Here is an 18201-nt window from a genome sequence, read left to right as displayed (position 1 = left end):
TTGAGATTTGTATGTTTTAGAATAAAAATATCTTTCGATTTATTTATTTTAGTTCAAAATATCTTTAGATTTAACAAGGATTTTTTTCTTTACTTCTTTTTTAATACATTTCCCCTTTAAATTTTAATTATTTAATTTATTATATTAAAAAATGTAAGGGGTTTCGGATTCTCTAACCCATATTGAAATTCATTTCGATATATATTTATTTAGAAAATATTTACGGGAGTCCGCAGCCAAACGTCCCAAACAATTCGTTATCGATCCTTCAAGCTTAATTATTTTGATTTTCACACCTGTTGTTGCTGTATATGGTCTATTTCATACTCACTGTGATGATTGCATAATTTTGTATAGAGTGGAATTCATGTTGGGATTACATCGACCGAAGTCTACTGACTTAACCACATGTTGATTGGGTTCAGCAATCGCAGCTTAGTATTTCGTATTTGTCTCTTTCTTCAAAAAGAATTTGACATGGTAAAAATTTAAGTCAATTGCAATGGTGCGTGCGGTTTTCTTGAACTAAAATAGTACATTTGTTGAATGATTACTCGAGTAGTTTGCAAAAGTAATTAAATTGCATTTTCAAATCTGTCACTCAGTATTTGTGAGAACAGAGAGTGTCTGTTATATGCCTGATAATATTTCTTCATAGTTCTTTATATTCAGTTTGCAGAAGAGTACATTTTTTGAGAAAACATATTAAGACCATTGGATAAGATTATGTTGTGAGTTCAAAGATGATAAAACCTTCGTCATTCCGCTGCTGGTTTCTTTTGCTTTTTCTTGTAGATTATTGAACTATTTGATCATTTTGGTATGGACTCTATGTTCTGCTCATTGCTGCAATATAAGATTCTTAGAATGTTATAATATAGGATTGACAGAATGTGAAACACCAGACTTGGCAAATATTTTAAGGCATATTCAAGCCAAGATCACGAGCTATGATTATTCAACTGTACTTGAACTCAAAGTTGTTATGGGTCTAAATTTTCCCGATTATCTATTTTATATGTGGCCCTTATTTAAATCAGTAAATTCACCGCGAGTTTTTGTTATCCCCGGAATAATGAAATTATTAGAGGTCAGTGAAATTGTGTGGTCATTATTAATCACATTGCAGTTTTCTTGTTGGAGTGTTGTAAAGTGCAACTTCGAAAATTTATTTTCTCAGGCTTTGTTAGGAGCTCTGGAGTGATAAACTAAGGTCAGGTAATATGACATTGTATTGGGGTCCAAGTGTCATGAGCTACCAACGGCCCATGCTATATCGAGTTATCAAAATTTTCCTGGACTCTTCAATTTTCAAGATTTGTTTCTCACTTTAGAGACACCTAATTCTATGCTGCTCCTCACATTCTTTCCCTTGTAAATGACACACACCATTTCCCACCATTTCACCAACAATCTTCCTTCTCTCCCCTTCTCACGTCCATGGAGGAGCGGGAGAGGTCTCTTTCAGATGAAAAAAATGGACTTCTTTACGATGGAAATGATACTCAAGAAACCATCCGAAGTCATGAAACCTCACATACAAAAGACGGCCCTTTGCCCGAATCCACCAGAAATGGATCACCTACACAAGATGACGACGCCCCCTTACCCGTATCATCTCAACCCGCTATTCAACCAGCAACTTATGTGGTTCAAGTTCCCAAAGATCAAATCTACCGTGTCCCTCCACCCGAACATGCTTTTATATTGGCTGAACGTCATGCCAATCAAAAGAAGCAAAAGGGATCTTGTTGTTTGTCTGGTCAAGCTTGCTGTTCCTTCTTCCCAGTAAGTATCCTAAACTTTAGAACATAACCTTTCAATTCATTTAAATGCATTCCATAAACTTGCTTTGCATCACGTGCAGCTCGGACGATGGCGAAGAAAAGAGAGTGCACCGACTCGAATACCTGATAACGATGTCTAAGTTCTATGCTAAAGATTTGGTGGGCTCAAAAAATTGGTGAAAACAGTTATTGCGGAGTTGGTTGATTTCACAATGCGTAGATCCCGCGGACAGAACTATACTTATCTTCCTGCTCTCTTTAAATTTTGTGTGTTTTTTTTTTAAAAAAATAAATAAATAAATAAATGAATTTGAAATGGTCTCCTGTTTTAATTTGAATCACTATGTTGTAACTATGGCCATTGCAATAGAAAGGAGGCGTACTTTAAGAATATACAATAATATAGGAATGCATGCACCGGGGAACAAAAATGACACTTTCCATGGTTTAATCTTCGTTTATAATTTTGTCTGTTTTATCCGAACATGTAGCGAATTTCTAATTGTATGTGGTAAATTTTTTTATGTTTAAATAAATTTCTCTCTATGTATATATCAAGTTTGAGGCTCTTTGTTTAACAAATCATCGTAGAAATAGCCACCAGCTAATATGGTGAGTATTGAACATTTATTTGGTACAACTATTTCATTGTGTTTTAAAAATATATAAATTTGTCATATACTATACTAATACACCAATTCTTTATTCAGTAAAAAAATAAAAAAAAAATAAGGACAATAACTCAAAAGACTGCAAACGAGTCGAACTATTCGTGCAAACGAGTCGAGCTACTCGAGTTAGGTTAAATATCTAGCCGAGTTCGAGTAGCTAGTAATCAAGCAGNAAATTTAAAAAAATGAAATCGAGGTTTTCGAACTCGAGCTTTGAAATTGATACCCAAATCGTGTCGAGCTTTAGTTCAAGTATTTCAAATTTTTTGAGTCGAACTCGATTAATGTGATGTCAACTTTGATTCTACTCGATTAAGTTGCACACCTAGAATCCAGTCAATCCACATATCAGCCCAACAAAGTAGGTCAAATCAGGCACATCCATTTCTCATCGATTCCATCAAATCTGGTCCAGGCCCAAATAGAATCAGCGCACCAACCCAAAAATCCAGATTCCTAGTTAGAATCCAAATAATTCATATATATATATATATCCCTTAATCCCATAATAGCATTTTTAAGAGAACAATTTGGGGAAAAAATATCATGTTAAAAATCCTTCAATATTCTCTATTATATTAACGATCTTGAGTTTTTATTTACGTGACATATTTTTCAAATATGTTGAATTAGAAAAATAGTCTGTCAATGAATGATTAGATGTTCGGCGCACATATTTAAGATTAATTTTCTCTTAAAAATAATAATTTTTATAGAATAAACTAAAAACAGAAGTTGACCTAATATATTGTACGTGTTCCAAGGATCCTTGTCAACCGAAAGCTAGTATTCACCAAAATCCACAGTTAACTTACACAAAAGTAAATCGTACATGTGTCCATGTTACCATACTAAAAGAAAATTTTTGAAAACCGAGAATCTTCATAGTAAAAGGGCAACTTCCAGCATCCCAACATTATTTTGCATTGTCGCCTCCAACCTGGTCACTTTTGATCACATGGAGATGAAACTGTACGTCCATATATAGACAAGTAACACACAACCGATAAATCAACAGTACGAACCTCGGCTCGAGCATCGATGTGGGGACCTAATTCTTTACTTGACACGTTCCATGAAATATAGCCCTTGAATGCTCGAATAATTTATTTTTATAAAGAAGGGCCGACTAGCTAGCAAGGTCCAAGTGTTTCACATTATTGTTGCTGCATGTTATAAGCTTTTTAATATGTCTTAATTGAATATTCTTGAGATCTTCCTTAGATTAAGGCCAATAAGAAATATTAGGCTTATAATATTCTTAGTTGCATTTTTTTTTATATGTATTCAAGATCTAAATGTCAATTTTTTTAATGAATTAGTGATTAATTAATGAGGTTAATGTGGTACTTAGGGGGGGATATGCGCCTTTTCCGCCAATTATTGGTGTCTATATAGCATTATTATTTACTTGAAATTATTTGATTAGGCCACCAATCAAGACATGTATATATATATGTATGTATATGTATATATGGCGATCGTTGAAAAATGAATTTTTGTAAATATATTTTTTCAAAAAATTTTAAATTTCAAGATTCAAATAAAATAAATCGTGCAACACACACTCTATATTGTTCTTACTACCTCTATTTTTGTGTACGTCCATACCATCAATTATATGTGTATACACACACACACACACACACTGATTGAATTGATATTCCTTCTTTACACGTACGTCTAGATTAAAAAAAAAGAAAAAAAGGTTGATAGTTCTTGAACATCGATTTCCTTTATTTATATGAATTGGGAGCATGTTGGTGTCGATAAACCCATGTATCGTTCGCATAAACCAAGCACTGTAAGTGGAATCCAACTCCTCCTCCAACAAATATTCATGGGTTTTCCTCTAAATTCAAAGAAAGTGGGGGGTTTTCACTTTCACCACCTAACACTTCTCCTAAAAAAATAATGATACCAATAAAGTAAAAGGAGGCATGGAATCCATAAACCAAAATATACACTTTGAGATTCCTTTTCATCTTTTGAGGTGGGCACTCACAAATCCAAGCGCCCAATAATGTGTTGCTTGAAGACCAATATTGGTTTACTTCCAAGTTTCCATCATCTATTGGTTATTTACAAAATTTATTTATTTTTATTTTATATATAACATATATATATGATCATGTTCGTACTATAATTTCCACCTTAATTAGTTATCATTGTTCATATTTAAGATCTCGCATATGGAGCGGAGCTATTTCATTACATAGTTTTGAATCATTCTATTCGTAAATTGGAAAGTCTTTTAGGAATCTTGTTGTGAATTTATCAACAATTATATGAATGAGTGTCTTTGCCATTTTTGTGCTAAAGTTGGTCATGCTAAGACATCATATATAATTTGTTCTCATATATAATTAATACATGCCGTCAATTATTGTATAGTACTACTAGCTAGGTGAGACTTTAGTGGAGAATTTGATTATGAAATAAATATTTTTCGTATAAACGTAATTAAAAAAATGCAACGTACAAATTTATCCGAAAAATTATATGTAGATTTAATTTTCTAAACAAAAAGTTTGAAAATGTGAGATTATCTAGATCATATAATTGGTTTCACTAGTACAATTTTTCATTATTATCATATATATATACGCGCGCGCGTGGGTGTGTGTGTGTGTGTGTGTGTGTGTCACATATAGATTTATGGGAAAAACGAAATTAATTCTAAGGCTACTTCATGAATTTAATTCCAAAAGATAAAAGGAAATGACAATAATAATATCAGAGTTGGTCTTTTATGTTGATACTATCTTATATACAGCTTGAAGAAGAAATTTAGTGCACCATATAATATAATTATAATAATTATAGTAATATGACAGAAAGAAAATGTGAGTTTTAGTATAGACTACAAAATAAAATTTGGAACGCCATGTTAAAAATATAAATATTTCTATCCATCGATACATTTAATGATATATATATACCCAAAAAATGTACAGTGGAATTTGTACAATTGCAATTATAATGGGAATTAATGCCTCCGCACAACTTTTGAGATCCCGTAATTATTATAATTACAAAGATTTGATTAAATTTTTCTTAACTATTTTACAAGATTTTGAAACTTATTAGATATTTTGATGGCTTATAAACATTTTATTTTAAAGCTTAAATCTTATGAACCAATTTACTTATAAATATCTCACATCCTTGTAAATTTAGTTAAATATACTCTTACCAAAACTTTACCTAAAAAAAGTGAAAAGACAATCAAAGAATACTGTGTTTCGACCGGCGAAAGGTCTCCACCTTTAATGTTTCAGAGAATCAAGGCATGTGCAATATCACACACACACACACACACACACACACACATTTATATATATATATATATGAATGAATGAGAGAGAGAGATATAGTGAAATGTTCTGAAAATGTAGCAAAAATATTTATGAAATTCACTTGAAATTATTGTGACATGATTATCCCAACTCAAATGTTCAGCCTAAAAGTCAAATAATGTCCCGAAACTTGTCCTAAACATGCAAGTACAGTCGCATACTAACTCGTTTTATGTTGTATAATCGTGGATATAATTTAAAAAGGGAAGAAAAAACTTGCAACATATTTTAATTAAGCACGCTTAAATGTGAATGCCTTGAAAACACAACAAAAGAAAAGAATCGAATTATGCTCGATTGGAAGACTTTCTATACATAATCATATTCACAAAGGTCCCCAAGAACTTTAATTATATATCTACAACTTGAAACCGAACAAAAGGATTGCACGTGCGATATATAAATATGCATCGATTTCAATTTGTTTCTTTTGTGCCAATTCTCAAATACTAATGAAAACGATACCTACCAAATATACATATTAAGGATCAATATAGCTAGTTTACATGTATATATATATATTCGTAAAATATACGTGTGTCTTAATCTTAATTATTATTGTATAAATAAAAATTCGGCGATTGTAAAAATGTGAGTTAATATATGAATTGTACGTAAATTATGGGTTTATCTGCTTTCGTGTTCTTCATTTAATAACATAAGATAAATTTAAACAAAAAATGAGGAGAAATAATGGGAAAGAGATTATTTCACTATTTCTTTTGTAAGACGGAATAATCCCTTGTGGGATAAATTACAAAACAAAGTACAGAATTATGTAATTAATCTCAACCCCATCTCCAATAAAACATCTGGGGTAGGGCAAGTTTGTTTCCGGCCCGCAGTTAGTGCCTTAATAGGGATTGCTTCCACTCCACTAAACGTGTTAAGAAATCCATGACCTGCCGAATATCAAACAATCACGTGTTACACCACTTCTATGTTCAATTCGCACAAAATTGAATTTCCTCGTACTTACCTCGGATGGTTCTTTTAAAGAATATGATGCATAGGTTTCTTTCGGAGTCTTCGATACCAGAATTCCTAAACCTTGTCCCTTCCTCCGTAGAACCTGCTGATCATTAATGTTCATTATAAATTCGAAAGGGTCGGAAGGAGATACGAAAATCCCAAACTTACCTTGAATGCATCTTCATCGGTGCGATCATCTCCTATGTAAATCGGAAATATATCGTCATTCGACTCCGCGTAGCCTAAAGATTGAGAAACATACGTGCATGAATTTTTTTTTTCCTTTCTAGTTTTGTATAAATTATGTATGACTCGATCGGTACATAAATGTATACAGTAATTCCCTTTTGCTTACCCAAAGATTCCAACAAGAATTCAAGTGCATTGCCTTTGTCCCATTTAATAGTGGGGCGAATCTCTATAACTTTCCTTCCTTGAGTTAATCGAAGCTGCTGGTACCCCTTCATTATTGATTTAACCTGATCACCCAATTCTCCCCAGTTCTGCAAGTAAAAAATATAAAATTCTCAGTTTTAAATATATATATTTTTTCATTTAAATGGCAGGATATAATTAGTACCTTTTCTTCAACGCAACGGTAGTGTACCGACAGACAGAATTTATTGTTCTCAACTTTAGCGCCTGGGATGTGTTTGATTTTCTCTATCAAAGTTTTGTATACCTAAGAATTAAAGCCATATTTTCGGCATTTTAGTGACAAAGTTTTCACAATTATATATTGATAATTGTAAGAGAAGTGATACTAACTTCATTGATTATTGGCAGGAACTCTCTGGCCGGTTGACAGATGACAGTTTGATCTTCCTGAACGATATTAATAGCATAAACAGATTTTATTTTCTTGGAAAAAATACTAATAATTCTTGTGCTCAAGAAAATTAAATACGAATGTATGATTTATTATATTATACTCACTCTTCCTTGTTTGTGTCCTTTTGTTGGTCCCTTGATGTCCATTCCGTGGCTACCGGCGTAATAAAGCTCTGATAATCTCACGAAACTATGTACCTGCAATAAAATTTCCCAGATTACGACTCCAATATTAAATACAATCACTTGTTTTAAAATTTAATAATGATCTTGAAACACAAAAATAATGTACCTTAGCTCGGCTCCTCCCGCTAACAATGGCAGTCGGGAAAAACTTGGCTACGCATTTTACAGCGTCTCTCATCTGATTATTCGATATAAAAAGAGTTGCATATTATTATTTTCTTTTCGTATTTGAATCGGGGGAGTAAGTATTTTCATGGTAAATATGTCGAACCTCGTTCGTCATGAAAGCACGGTCCGGATCCTCCACAATAGGTGATAATGTGCCATCATAATCCAAGAAAACCATTATCTGTTTCCCCTTTGAAACACTCATCATCTCTTCAAACATGCTCAAAGCAGAGGGATGGTGAAGCTGCTTAATTTGGTATTAAAAATCATGTGTCAATCACCCACGCTAAAATCAAGTGATTTTCAACAAAACCCGAATCAAAATATTGGTCTTTTTTTTTTCGTGCGTGTGAACTTACAGTCCAAGAACTTTGATCCTTGGTATCTGAGGCCCTTCTGGTGGGCGAAGAAACTCGCATTGAATCAAGCAAGGCATTGATCCTTGCTCCATTCCCACAGGTTTCGAGTTTCTTTAACAGTTTTTTTCGTGACAAGTATCCGTTCTGCGAAATGAGTGGCTTTGGCACCGTCTGTGGGAACATAGTCGAGTCGGACTTGGCAACTGCGATTGCCATGGTGAGGCAGGATTTTGCATCAGAAATAACCATATTTTGGTTGGTCATGATCAAATGATATAGTAAATACTCTTTCAAATCTCTTCAACTGTATATATAGCTGCTACCTTGCAAGCCTGCATTGACGTCAAGGGTCAAAATAATAATAGTAGTTTGTTATATGACCCATCGATATCGTCAAATAAATTACAGAATATACAAGGAATGTAAACTACCTAGAAAAGGGCTCGAAGTTTTGCACGAAACGAAATGAAAAACAGGGAGAATAGAGAAAGAGAGAGAGAGAGAGAGAGAGAGAGAGAAGGAAACAAGCAAGCCAACAAGACACGAGGCAAATGTTACAAGTGACAAATGAATGGATTTGTGGTTGAATTTATAAGTAACTCCACAGCAAAAAAGAGACCAACTTTTATTTTTCCAACTCTTCTAGTACAATTCAGTCCCTAATAATTAAGAGTGGGTAAATTCATATTTAACAAGTACTCTTTTGGAGTCATTTTATCCGCCTTAATTCCTTTTTCTTCAATTCCTTTTTCTTCATTTTTTTTTCGAAATAAGAATTTTTCCTTTTTTCAGGTCTTTTTGCGTGTCAAATCAAATCTTCCTTCAATTATGTTAAATACCTACATTAACTTCTTGTAGCATTATATCCAACCCAAATATACACACACACACTCACTGTCACGTTAATTTTTATATTATTAATAAGTTGTGTGTATCTTTTTGCTCGATAAAATTATTAAACGATATTTCCACTTTCAATTCTTCTTGTAAAACATTAATGTCTTTCATGTAACAGTTAATTTTCTTAAAATATTAATGATAAAATAATTATTATATTTATTTGTATGATTGAAAGCATTCATTTGAGCCAAAAAAATCATCATCAACGGATTTATAACATGAATATCTAACTCAAATACATATTTAAACTGACTAATGCTTGGATTTTCATTTCTCTTTTTTGGGGGAAAACTGATGTAAGATTTCGCACTACTTTCAAGTTAAATGGATTTTTAAGCCATTGATCAATTATGACAGCAATTATATTACTTTGATTATAATGTAGTGCACTGTTGGATTTTTCCTGAACGAGAAATTTTTAAACAAATTATTGGATTTGTTTTATTATCAATCATGCGAGAGGACGCAAATTAAACGACCCAATTATTACTAGTGGGAACTAACTGTAATTATGCATTATTAAGCCCTTTTCCTGGAATGAAACAAGTTACATTATTACATTTTCGATATTTGTTTTCATTACATTTTTTTTACAGAATGTATATTGGGATGCATTTTCGCATCCTGATGAGATGTAATGATTAAAATGTGATGTCGGATACCAATCGTGTCCACATTTTTGCCCACCAATGAAGTGGCGCTCACATATTTCAATTTTCAGGCGAGGTGATCTTACGTGGGAATTTATGTTTCTTGACCAGCACATGCAAAATTACATCATAAAAATCTCAGAATTAATGTATTTAGAGCGACCCTTTATTTTATTTTATTTTATTTTATTATTAAAACCAACAGCTTTCAACCTAATTAAACTGTTGGCTCAAAACAAGCTGCAATGTATATTATTTGGATTTTATTCAGACAGATAGGTGATCGTATGATGTCCTTTCTTCCACTTAAATGTTGTATCTCAATTGCTACAAACCGCTAGCAAATTAAAATTTTAGTTTTGTTGAGGTCCCAACTAATTAGTTTAACAGTTATTGCGACTTTTGACTCATTCTTAATCAACTCTAACTCGGAAATTTTGAAAATGTGTTTAAAAAATTTAAAATTCACTGTGAAGTTTTACGTTTTCTTTTCTTTTATTATAAGTAGTATTTTTGAAAATTAATTTGTTTTTTGAATGTACTGATTTTTTCAGTGGTGACGCAATAAAAATGAAGGTGAATATTTAGATAATACAAATATTTTACGTACGGTTAATGGTAAGTATATATACGTCCGTGACCAAATGTCAAAATGGTTTCCGGCCAAGTTCCACAGAGAGATTCCTCGATAATTTAGAAAAAAAAGAATAAGAATATATGGATTATAAAGATTTAGGAACTTTATTAGCTGAAAAATGGCATCTTCGATCCTTTGAATGCCTCGTTTTCAAAGGATTTGGAAAATGATAGATTCCATACATATTTCTTTTAAGCTTAAAACTCGTGTCCTAATATCTTTAAAAAAATTGATAGTCAATTAAAATTTAAAATTCAGTTTCGTTTTATATAAAAGACCGTTTCTTAGTGAGCAAGTTCAAAGCTTTGATTGCATCACATGCATGCATCGATAACATTAAATTTAGAATAGAATCAAATCAACTGATATAATTCAGTGTAAAACCAACAACCTTTAACTTTAATATTATATACTTGTATGAATCAATCAAACTTTCTAGAAATGCGAGAAGAGTCTCGTGGAATATTTTGAACATTTGTTCAAATTAGTGCAGAATAAATCCACATTACTGGGATTATTTTACTAACTTTTAACACACACAGATATATATATATATTGAAATTTGAATTCGAATTGTATAATAAGAAATCCTCGTACGTAGTTACGTGGAAGGTGGATTACAAAGACTTTTGTGTTTCCAAGTGATTGAGTCAAAAAGGCAAAGGTTATTAAGTACCTAAAAATTTGAAGTATTTTCCTCTTCAAATACTGTCCATGTTCATTTACACGAATTTGAGAACAAGGAATAGATTCATCGTTATATTCCAAATTTGATTAAGTGTCATATCAGATGAGACGGATTGACAATGTCCATATTTACAAAAATGAAAAATATTTTTGACATAAAAAGTAATAATTTTTCATGAACCGGGTCGAGTTGAAGATTCGTATCACAAAATTGACATGTGAGACAGTTTCGTAGGAGTTGTTGTGTCCACATTTAATATTTCTTGAATACATAAGAAGAAAAGTGTAGATTTTGATGTAACTTTATTTATGATTGTTGATATGACTTCGTCAGCCATTGGTTTTTAGAAATAAACTAAACCTGAATTCTGAGATTTTTTTTTTTGAGGAATAAATTCGAATCTTTAATAAGTAAGAAGACTGTCAAAAAGAAAGTTGGGTCAATTAGATTATAAGATGTTAGTTATTTTTGCTTCTTCAATTAGAATTAGGCAGAATGGAATCGTTTTTAATTAATATTTTTGTGGGGATTACCTAACCCTAATTTGTACGGTATGATTTAACTTAACTAGTCCATGAACCAAACGGTCAAAGAGAGGCGATTTATTTTTACTCTTGTAACTTGTATATTATTTTCATTTTCAATCTTTTTCGACCGGACACTACAACAAAAATGGCTTTCCGCGGCGCGCATTGCACGCTGCAAAGTTGCAAGTTGTTGAAAGTTCAAGATTATCCGCGGCGTACATGTGCACGCTGTTAATACTATTATTCACGACGTGCATATGTACGTTGTTAATACAACTATCCGCGACGTCCAATGTACGCCGTTAATATCTTTGAACATATAAATATTAGCGACGGTTTTATCACAAACCGTCGCGCATTTAGCGACGTGGAAATTAGTATTCGCAGCATGCTTTTAATGCACGCTGTTGATGAAGTGTTGTGGAAAATCATTTTTCTTGTAGTGGGAAGAAACGATAGACTCCGATAAAAAAAGATCAAAAATAAAAATAACATACAAGCTATAAAACTAAAAATAAAATTTCACCATAATATAAATAAAAATGAAAAAGAAATGCAATTTACATGACTAAAAATAAAAATTCATTTATAACAGGATAGAAAACGAAAAAAACGCAATTGTAGAGCCAAAAATGTAGTTCTCCCTTAAAAATCACGTGATTACTAAAAACTCTTTAGTTTATTTCTGTACTTTATTATTTCAACAAGGATTTAAAAAATTTAGGAAAATGTTAATGTATAAAGAATGCTATAAATTGGATTACTCATTCGCTTCGAAATGTCAAAATTATCTATATATTTTATTTAGAAAACTCTTTCAAAGTGCATTTAGGATAGTTTTGTAATTTCAAATGCAATTTGTAATTTAATATGTAACTCTGATTGTACATGTAATATAATCCAAAAATTTATGTAAAATAAATCCAAGATTTTGCTCAAATTTGTAGCGTCTTATCAGTCTTCTCAATGTAATTAAGTCCAGGTTAATTGGCACTAATCCAACCGTAACAACTGCCAGCCATGGCCCACTACAGTGGCAATGATTCATATGGGCCCACTAATTCAGCCCAAAATGCTGGACCCACTAACTAATACACAGTTTCCACCAAAATACTATTTGCACCCAAAACTACCCACTCGCCACCTTCCCCCATTAATTCTACATTTTAATTCATTTTCTTTGGATATTTTTAGTTGTAAATAATTTGTGAGTGGGAATAAGTTTAATCTATCAAGTACGATCTGTGAAAAAGCATATTTTATTTAGATATGGTCCTAGTTAGGCAACAGTAATTTTCATTTAATATTCCATGGAGAACTTTTTTAATAATTTCATATACATATTCATATTTTTTAAATCGTGAGAGCGAAGGATTTCTGGTAAATCTATTTAATAATAAAATTTAATCTATCATCTAGTTATTTTTTTAATCATTGCAGTGAATTTCAAATATTATCAACGTGAACGGCAGTATTCATCAAAGTACATCGGGACGGAACTAACCTGTCAGAAGTTATATATGTTTTTATTATGTTATATACATAAAATGTCTTCCTCAATCATATATTCACTCCTAGATATGATTATTAAATCACTTATTCTAACCTTCTTTTTTGTCTCTAATCTCCATTTTTTAATCTGTCTTTCTTGAAAGCACGAGTGCTTTGATAGGGTATGGTATGGGGTCAGTTAAAAAAGTAGGAGTGAGATAGAAAGTATTTAAAAAATAAGGACTCTGATTTTTTTTAAAAAAAAACAAGGAGTTGACTTTTGATTATTATACTAACAGCAATTAAACTTAATTAATTTTTATTTTTTTCTTCTCGATCGACACACATCTTCTCTCAATTAAAATTTACGAGTCTTTTTCCCCAAATCGAGATATTGAATAGACCCAACAATCAATAGTCGACCATTGTTTGGTCGACCATGGTCGACCAAAGCTTGGTCAAAGACCAAAACTTTGGTCGACCAATTGTTGGTCGACCAAAGCTTTGGTCCTTGGTCGACCAAGCAACTTGGTCGACCAGACCAACATGTTGGTCGACCAACATGTTGGTCTTTGACCAAATCAATGATCGACCATTGGTCGACCAAAAGTTTGGTCGATTCACGCTTGTGTCGACTAAAACGTGGTCAAAATTTTTTTTTTTCAATCAGTCGATCGATCAATGAAAATAAACAATAAATCGAAATAAATGTTAATATTATCAGATTATTAGTCATTACGTCGATTTGTGTTAAGAATTATAATCGGAAAGGAAATGAAAATGGGGTCGACGCAGAGGATTTAGGTTGAGTCGACTGATGAGAATAAATTATGTGTTTAAAATAAATATATATATATATATAATCAAATTTAATGATATATTTACACTTAGAACATTTAAGTAAATTGAGTCATGGATCTTTTTTTTTAAATACTTCAGAATGCTCTCCCTTTTCCCCAAATCCCCCGGTATGGGCGTAATGATTGGCATGGTTTTCAGGCTTTAACTGAGGTCGTTTTGTTTCTGCCTCTTCATGGAATATCTCATGTGCATTCTTTCTTTCTATGATAGAACACTTTAAAGCAAAATGTGATCATGACCAATAATAAATCGTACATCTAGAAAACTCTATATTGTTATTCTTTATATTTTAAATATTCATTTTAACAAGAATATATTTTAAAAATATATGAAAACAAAGATGTAACATAATATGAGTTGGGTGAAGAAATAGACCGTCTGATAAGTTTCACCATTTTTAGATAACATTTTTTCTGGTTTTGGAGAAGAAACAAGAAACAATTTGCTAGCGATCGATTTAACAAACTGTCATATAATTCATTTTATGTACAGAAAATATATGGTCCAATTTTTGGCCTCTAGAGAAATCAAATGTAATGTTTTTTGTTTGTTTTTCAGTTTTAGTTCATCATTCTCAATAAATTTTATATAATGCAAATACATTTATCAAATTTTAAAATAAAACGTAACTCCGGCTACCATTTTCAAAAGGTAACCGCGACGCTTGTGAATCAATAATGAAGAGGCCGAGAAAACGCCAATTTAATTATCTAACATTGAATTTTTGTGTTTCGCTCGTTAAATTTATTTTCTAGTACTATTAACTGATCATAATCATAGTTAATGTTTGAAGTGCTTTTTGTATTGTGTATAATTCATTACCCAATCATTAAATGTCAACGAGGGATTTACACTAATTAATTAATAATCAGAGTATAGATATTTTATTTTATTTTAAAAAATGATTGAAACCAGCATTGAAGTCTCGCAGATATATATTTTCTACACATATAGCTCAAGGGTGGCCCAAGAAGGCGAGGGGGTTTCTGTTACTAGTCCTGATTTCAGATTTTGGAACGAGATACCAACAACATATTGTAATGTCGAGATAAGGATGAATAATGTAACCGCAAGACGAAATTGCTCGTACGGTGATGACAATATTCGTTAAGATACAACGATTTCGAATTGAGAGAGTGGAGCACGTGCAGAAGCTTTCAAGTATACGAACGAAAAAAAATATATGCAAAAAATTAGCAAGTGAAGATTAATGCACATAGAGAGATCATTTGTAGCATATTCACCGGTTGTGGAGAACGAACACAACTTTCTGGATACGAACCCAACCTTCTGTGATAAGTCGAGAGAAACAATGTTACGTTTGGTCCAAAGGTAATTTGGTCCGAACCCAACCTTTTGTGATAAACTAAGGACGCAAAGTTTGGTTCGAATTTAGGCATAATTTTCAAAAAATAATAAACAATAATAAATATTATTTTTCAAATACATTTTGTTCAAAAAATATAATACGATCAAGAGATCGAATGCACCAAGCTGGCCACGTGTACGTGTGTTTATTTCACCGAGATCCGGCCTATTAGCATCTTATCCTCCCAATGTAATTGATTGTGACCTTTGGAGAAATGTTTCTGTTTTGGATGATTTTGAATGACAAAAAAAAAAGAGATGAATGATTATTGAGTTAGAAAGATTCGTGGATGACAAGAGAAAATAGTGGAGAAACGGAGCTTCAAAAGTTGGTAGGAATTTAAGAGAGATGAAGACATCCAACTTTAAGCAGTATAAAAGTAAATTTTATTGTCTAATCCAATCATCATAATTTACACATTAAATTCACGACCAAATTAACGGAAACGTCTGTTTTGCATGCGGAATAAATATTTGTATACTATCGCTTGAAAAATGTTAGATATAAACATTTTATGGAGAAGGACTGAAATTGTAAGAAATGGTTCTCGACGTGTCCATGTAACTATAGCTTCAAATATGTGTGTCAATATCAAACTATAAAGAAAATGCAGAAAAAATAACTAAATGCCCTGTGACATATAAAAAAAAATTAATTCTGATTCTTCAAAAGTGATTATGATAATTTCATAAATAAAATAAAATGTTTAGAGGACGCTCTTATCCGTATAAAAAAATATGAGTTATAAGGAGAATAAAATCCTTTTTTCCACTTTGTAGTATATCTTACAACATATACATATACACGTATATATAGCATAAAATATAGTACAAAATGGAACATATGATTTCCTTTCGTTGAAGAGACCGTCTCATTATGAGACGGTCTCATGAATCTTTATCTGTGAGACAGGTCGACCCTACCGATATTCACAATAAAAAATAATACTCTTAGCATAAAAATTAATATTTTTTCATGTATGACTCAAATAAAATATATGTCTAACAAAATACGACCCGTGAGACCGTCTCACACAAGTTTTTGTCCTCGTTGAAATCCCAAAGCTACTTTCTGACCAAAAAAGCAACAAAAATTAAGTAATATCAAGAACATACAACTCACATATTTAACAAATTCTGTATGTACCACACTTGGCAAAAAGTAACAACAACCTATCCCATAGTTTTTTCTTCACTTGGCAAAAAGTAACAACAATGTACCATTTCAAAATCCCCAAATTAATTAAGAATTAAGCTGTCCTATCCTAAACCACTACAAGTATTTTTTTTTTTTTTAATTTCTTATTCAAATGAATAATAGTTTGAATATAATGGTATCTGTGTACGATGTTGGCTGCGCTACAATCCAAGGCCACATTAACCTTTTGCGACAATGAAGGTCCACAGCTCTTCGGTGACTCATGGGCCTCAAATTTGCTTGGATTTTATATTTTTATTTTTTTAAAGTTGTACGTATATATACGTGTCTATATTATATACATAGAGATGCAATAAAAGTCCTTTGAAAAATTTAAAATATATATATATAATTAAAGATGCAAGGATATATCAAAGACAACAAAAATATTCTACTAGCAAATTGAATTGTCAAAGCCAAACTGGCAACTGGTTTTTTCATTAAAAATACTTCGATAATTATATTTGAAATGGGAAAATCAATCGGCATCAAGAAAATAAAACTAAAGCCGGTTCTTGATTTGATGCCAACTTTATATCAGGGTTTGATAAGATCCTCGCATGCCCAAGGACCACTGAGAAGTAAAAAGTGATTTGTAGCTCAATACATCGTAGATTTCCACGTGTTTAATGAAATTATATATATGAAATGTACTGTTATTTGCAGTGATATAAATAAAGTGAAACTGAAAAGACCAAAATACGGACTCGGCGAAGAATGGGAACGATGAGTTTCTTGGAGTTGAAACTGGATTAAATAATGTTATCATGACAAGGAAAAAAAACAGAGGTCAGGGTGTCAAGATAAGTTCAAACTCTTCGTTTATATATGTAAATAAATTGAATATTTATTTTAAAATAAATTTTATATAAAATATAAAGAATTAGATTAATTTTTTTTACTGAATTTTAAATTTTTAATGATATTAGAACATATTTTCAGTGTTCAACATTTAATAAACTTGTATAGTTAGTGTAGGGTCTTAATATTTATATGCTCAACATGCAATATTATAAAGTACGGTGAAGAATATAAATTTAAGTAATCCAATTAATTTTTTAAGCGATTCGTATTAAGGAACTCACAATAATAATGAGAATATATACGATCGCATAACAAAAATGATAGTAATTATAGTGATAATTGTATATACAACAAATGTCTTATAAAATTCACTCTGAATTAATTTTCAAATTTGTCAAAAATGGTTAGGTGCTTGTTCAATATTAGGAGTGTAAAAATCAGACACGGCCCACCAATCCGACACGTTTCAATTCGAAAAAAATCATGTTTAGATTTGGGGTTTTCCGGCTCGGGTCAGATCGGGTTGGATCTGATAGCTGACACGAAAAAGATGTTCGGGTTGGGTTGGGTTCGGTTGACCCAAAATTTTAATTTTTTTAAAAATATAATTGATAAATATTACGGGTTGACCCGAAAATGTTAATTTTTAAAAAAATATAATTAATAAATATTGTCTACATTTTTATATATTGTATGTCTGAAAAATGATTTATTGTATATTTATATCAAAAAATTTCATTATTT

At 31.6% G+C, this 18201-nt stretch overlaps 1 protein-coding gene and 1 long non-coding RNA gene across 3 annotated transcripts; one reads left to right on the top strand and one right to left on the bottom strand.

The window, feature by feature from the left end:
• Nucleotides 1-1117: 1117 nt before the first annotated feature.
• On the top strand, nucleotides 1118-2150 carry LOC140967914 (uncharacterized). Its single transcript, XR_012173662.1, has 2 exons — nucleotides 1118-1788; nucleotides 1868-2150. It is a non-coding gene; the product is annotated as an uncharacterized lncRNA (long non-coding RNA).
• A 4372-nt stretch (nucleotides 2151-6522) lies between these two features.
• LOC140967893 (probable trehalose-phosphate phosphatase D) lies at nucleotides 6523-8909 on the bottom strand. 2 transcript variants are annotated; one of them, XM_073428664.1, is made up of 11 exons: nucleotides 8765-8909; nucleotides 8334-8665; nucleotides 8078-8221; nucleotides 7913-7984; nucleotides 7726-7818; nucleotides 7558-7614; nucleotides 7370-7471; nucleotides 7145-7292; nucleotides 6958-7031; nucleotides 6797-6889; nucleotides 6523-6719 (listed from the first exon to the last, which is right to left on the bottom strand). In XM_073428664.1, exons 2-11 carry the CDS (start codon nucleotides 8595-8597, stop codon nucleotides 6663-6665), a joined length of 1104 nt encoding a protein of 367 aa, XP_073284765.1. In that variant the 5' UTR covers nucleotides 8598-8665; nucleotides 8765-8909; the 3' UTR covers nucleotides 6523-6662. The 2 variants fall into 2 exon arrangements, with proteins under 2 accessions (XP_073284765.1, XP_073284766.1); XM_073428665.1 differs by having other exon boundaries at nucleotides 8078-8218.
• Between the last annotated feature and the right edge of the window lie 9292 nt (nucleotides 8910-18201).

The sequence above is a fragment of the Primulina huaijiensis genome, unplaced genomic scaffold (genome assembly GCF_012295235.1).
Source record: "Primulina huaijiensis isolate GDHJ02 unplaced genomic scaffold, ASM1229523v2 scaffold29509, whole genome shotgun sequence".
NCBI classification, from domain to species: Eukaryota; Viridiplantae; Streptophyta; class Magnoliopsida; order Lamiales; family Gesneriaceae; genus Primulina; species Primulina huaijiensis.
The sequence above is the reverse complement of the archived record's forward strand: the minus strand, read 5'-3'. Positions and strand labels throughout refer to the sequence as shown.

Bases quoted from the DNA above. Each gene is read 5' to 3' on its own strand.
- LOC140967893 (XM_073428664.1), bottom strand. From the start codon at position 8,597: ATGACCAACCAAAATATGGTTATTTCTGATGCAAAATCCTGCCTCACC. The intron at 8,222-8,333 runs GTAAGTTCACAC...TACCAAATTAAG, and splicing joins AGGATCAAAGTTCTTGGACT to CAGCTTCACCATCCCTCTGC. The intron at 6,890-6,957 runs GTAAGTTTGGGA...AATGATCAGCAG, and splicing joins CCGATGAAGATGCATTCAAG to GTTCTACGGAGGAAGGGACA.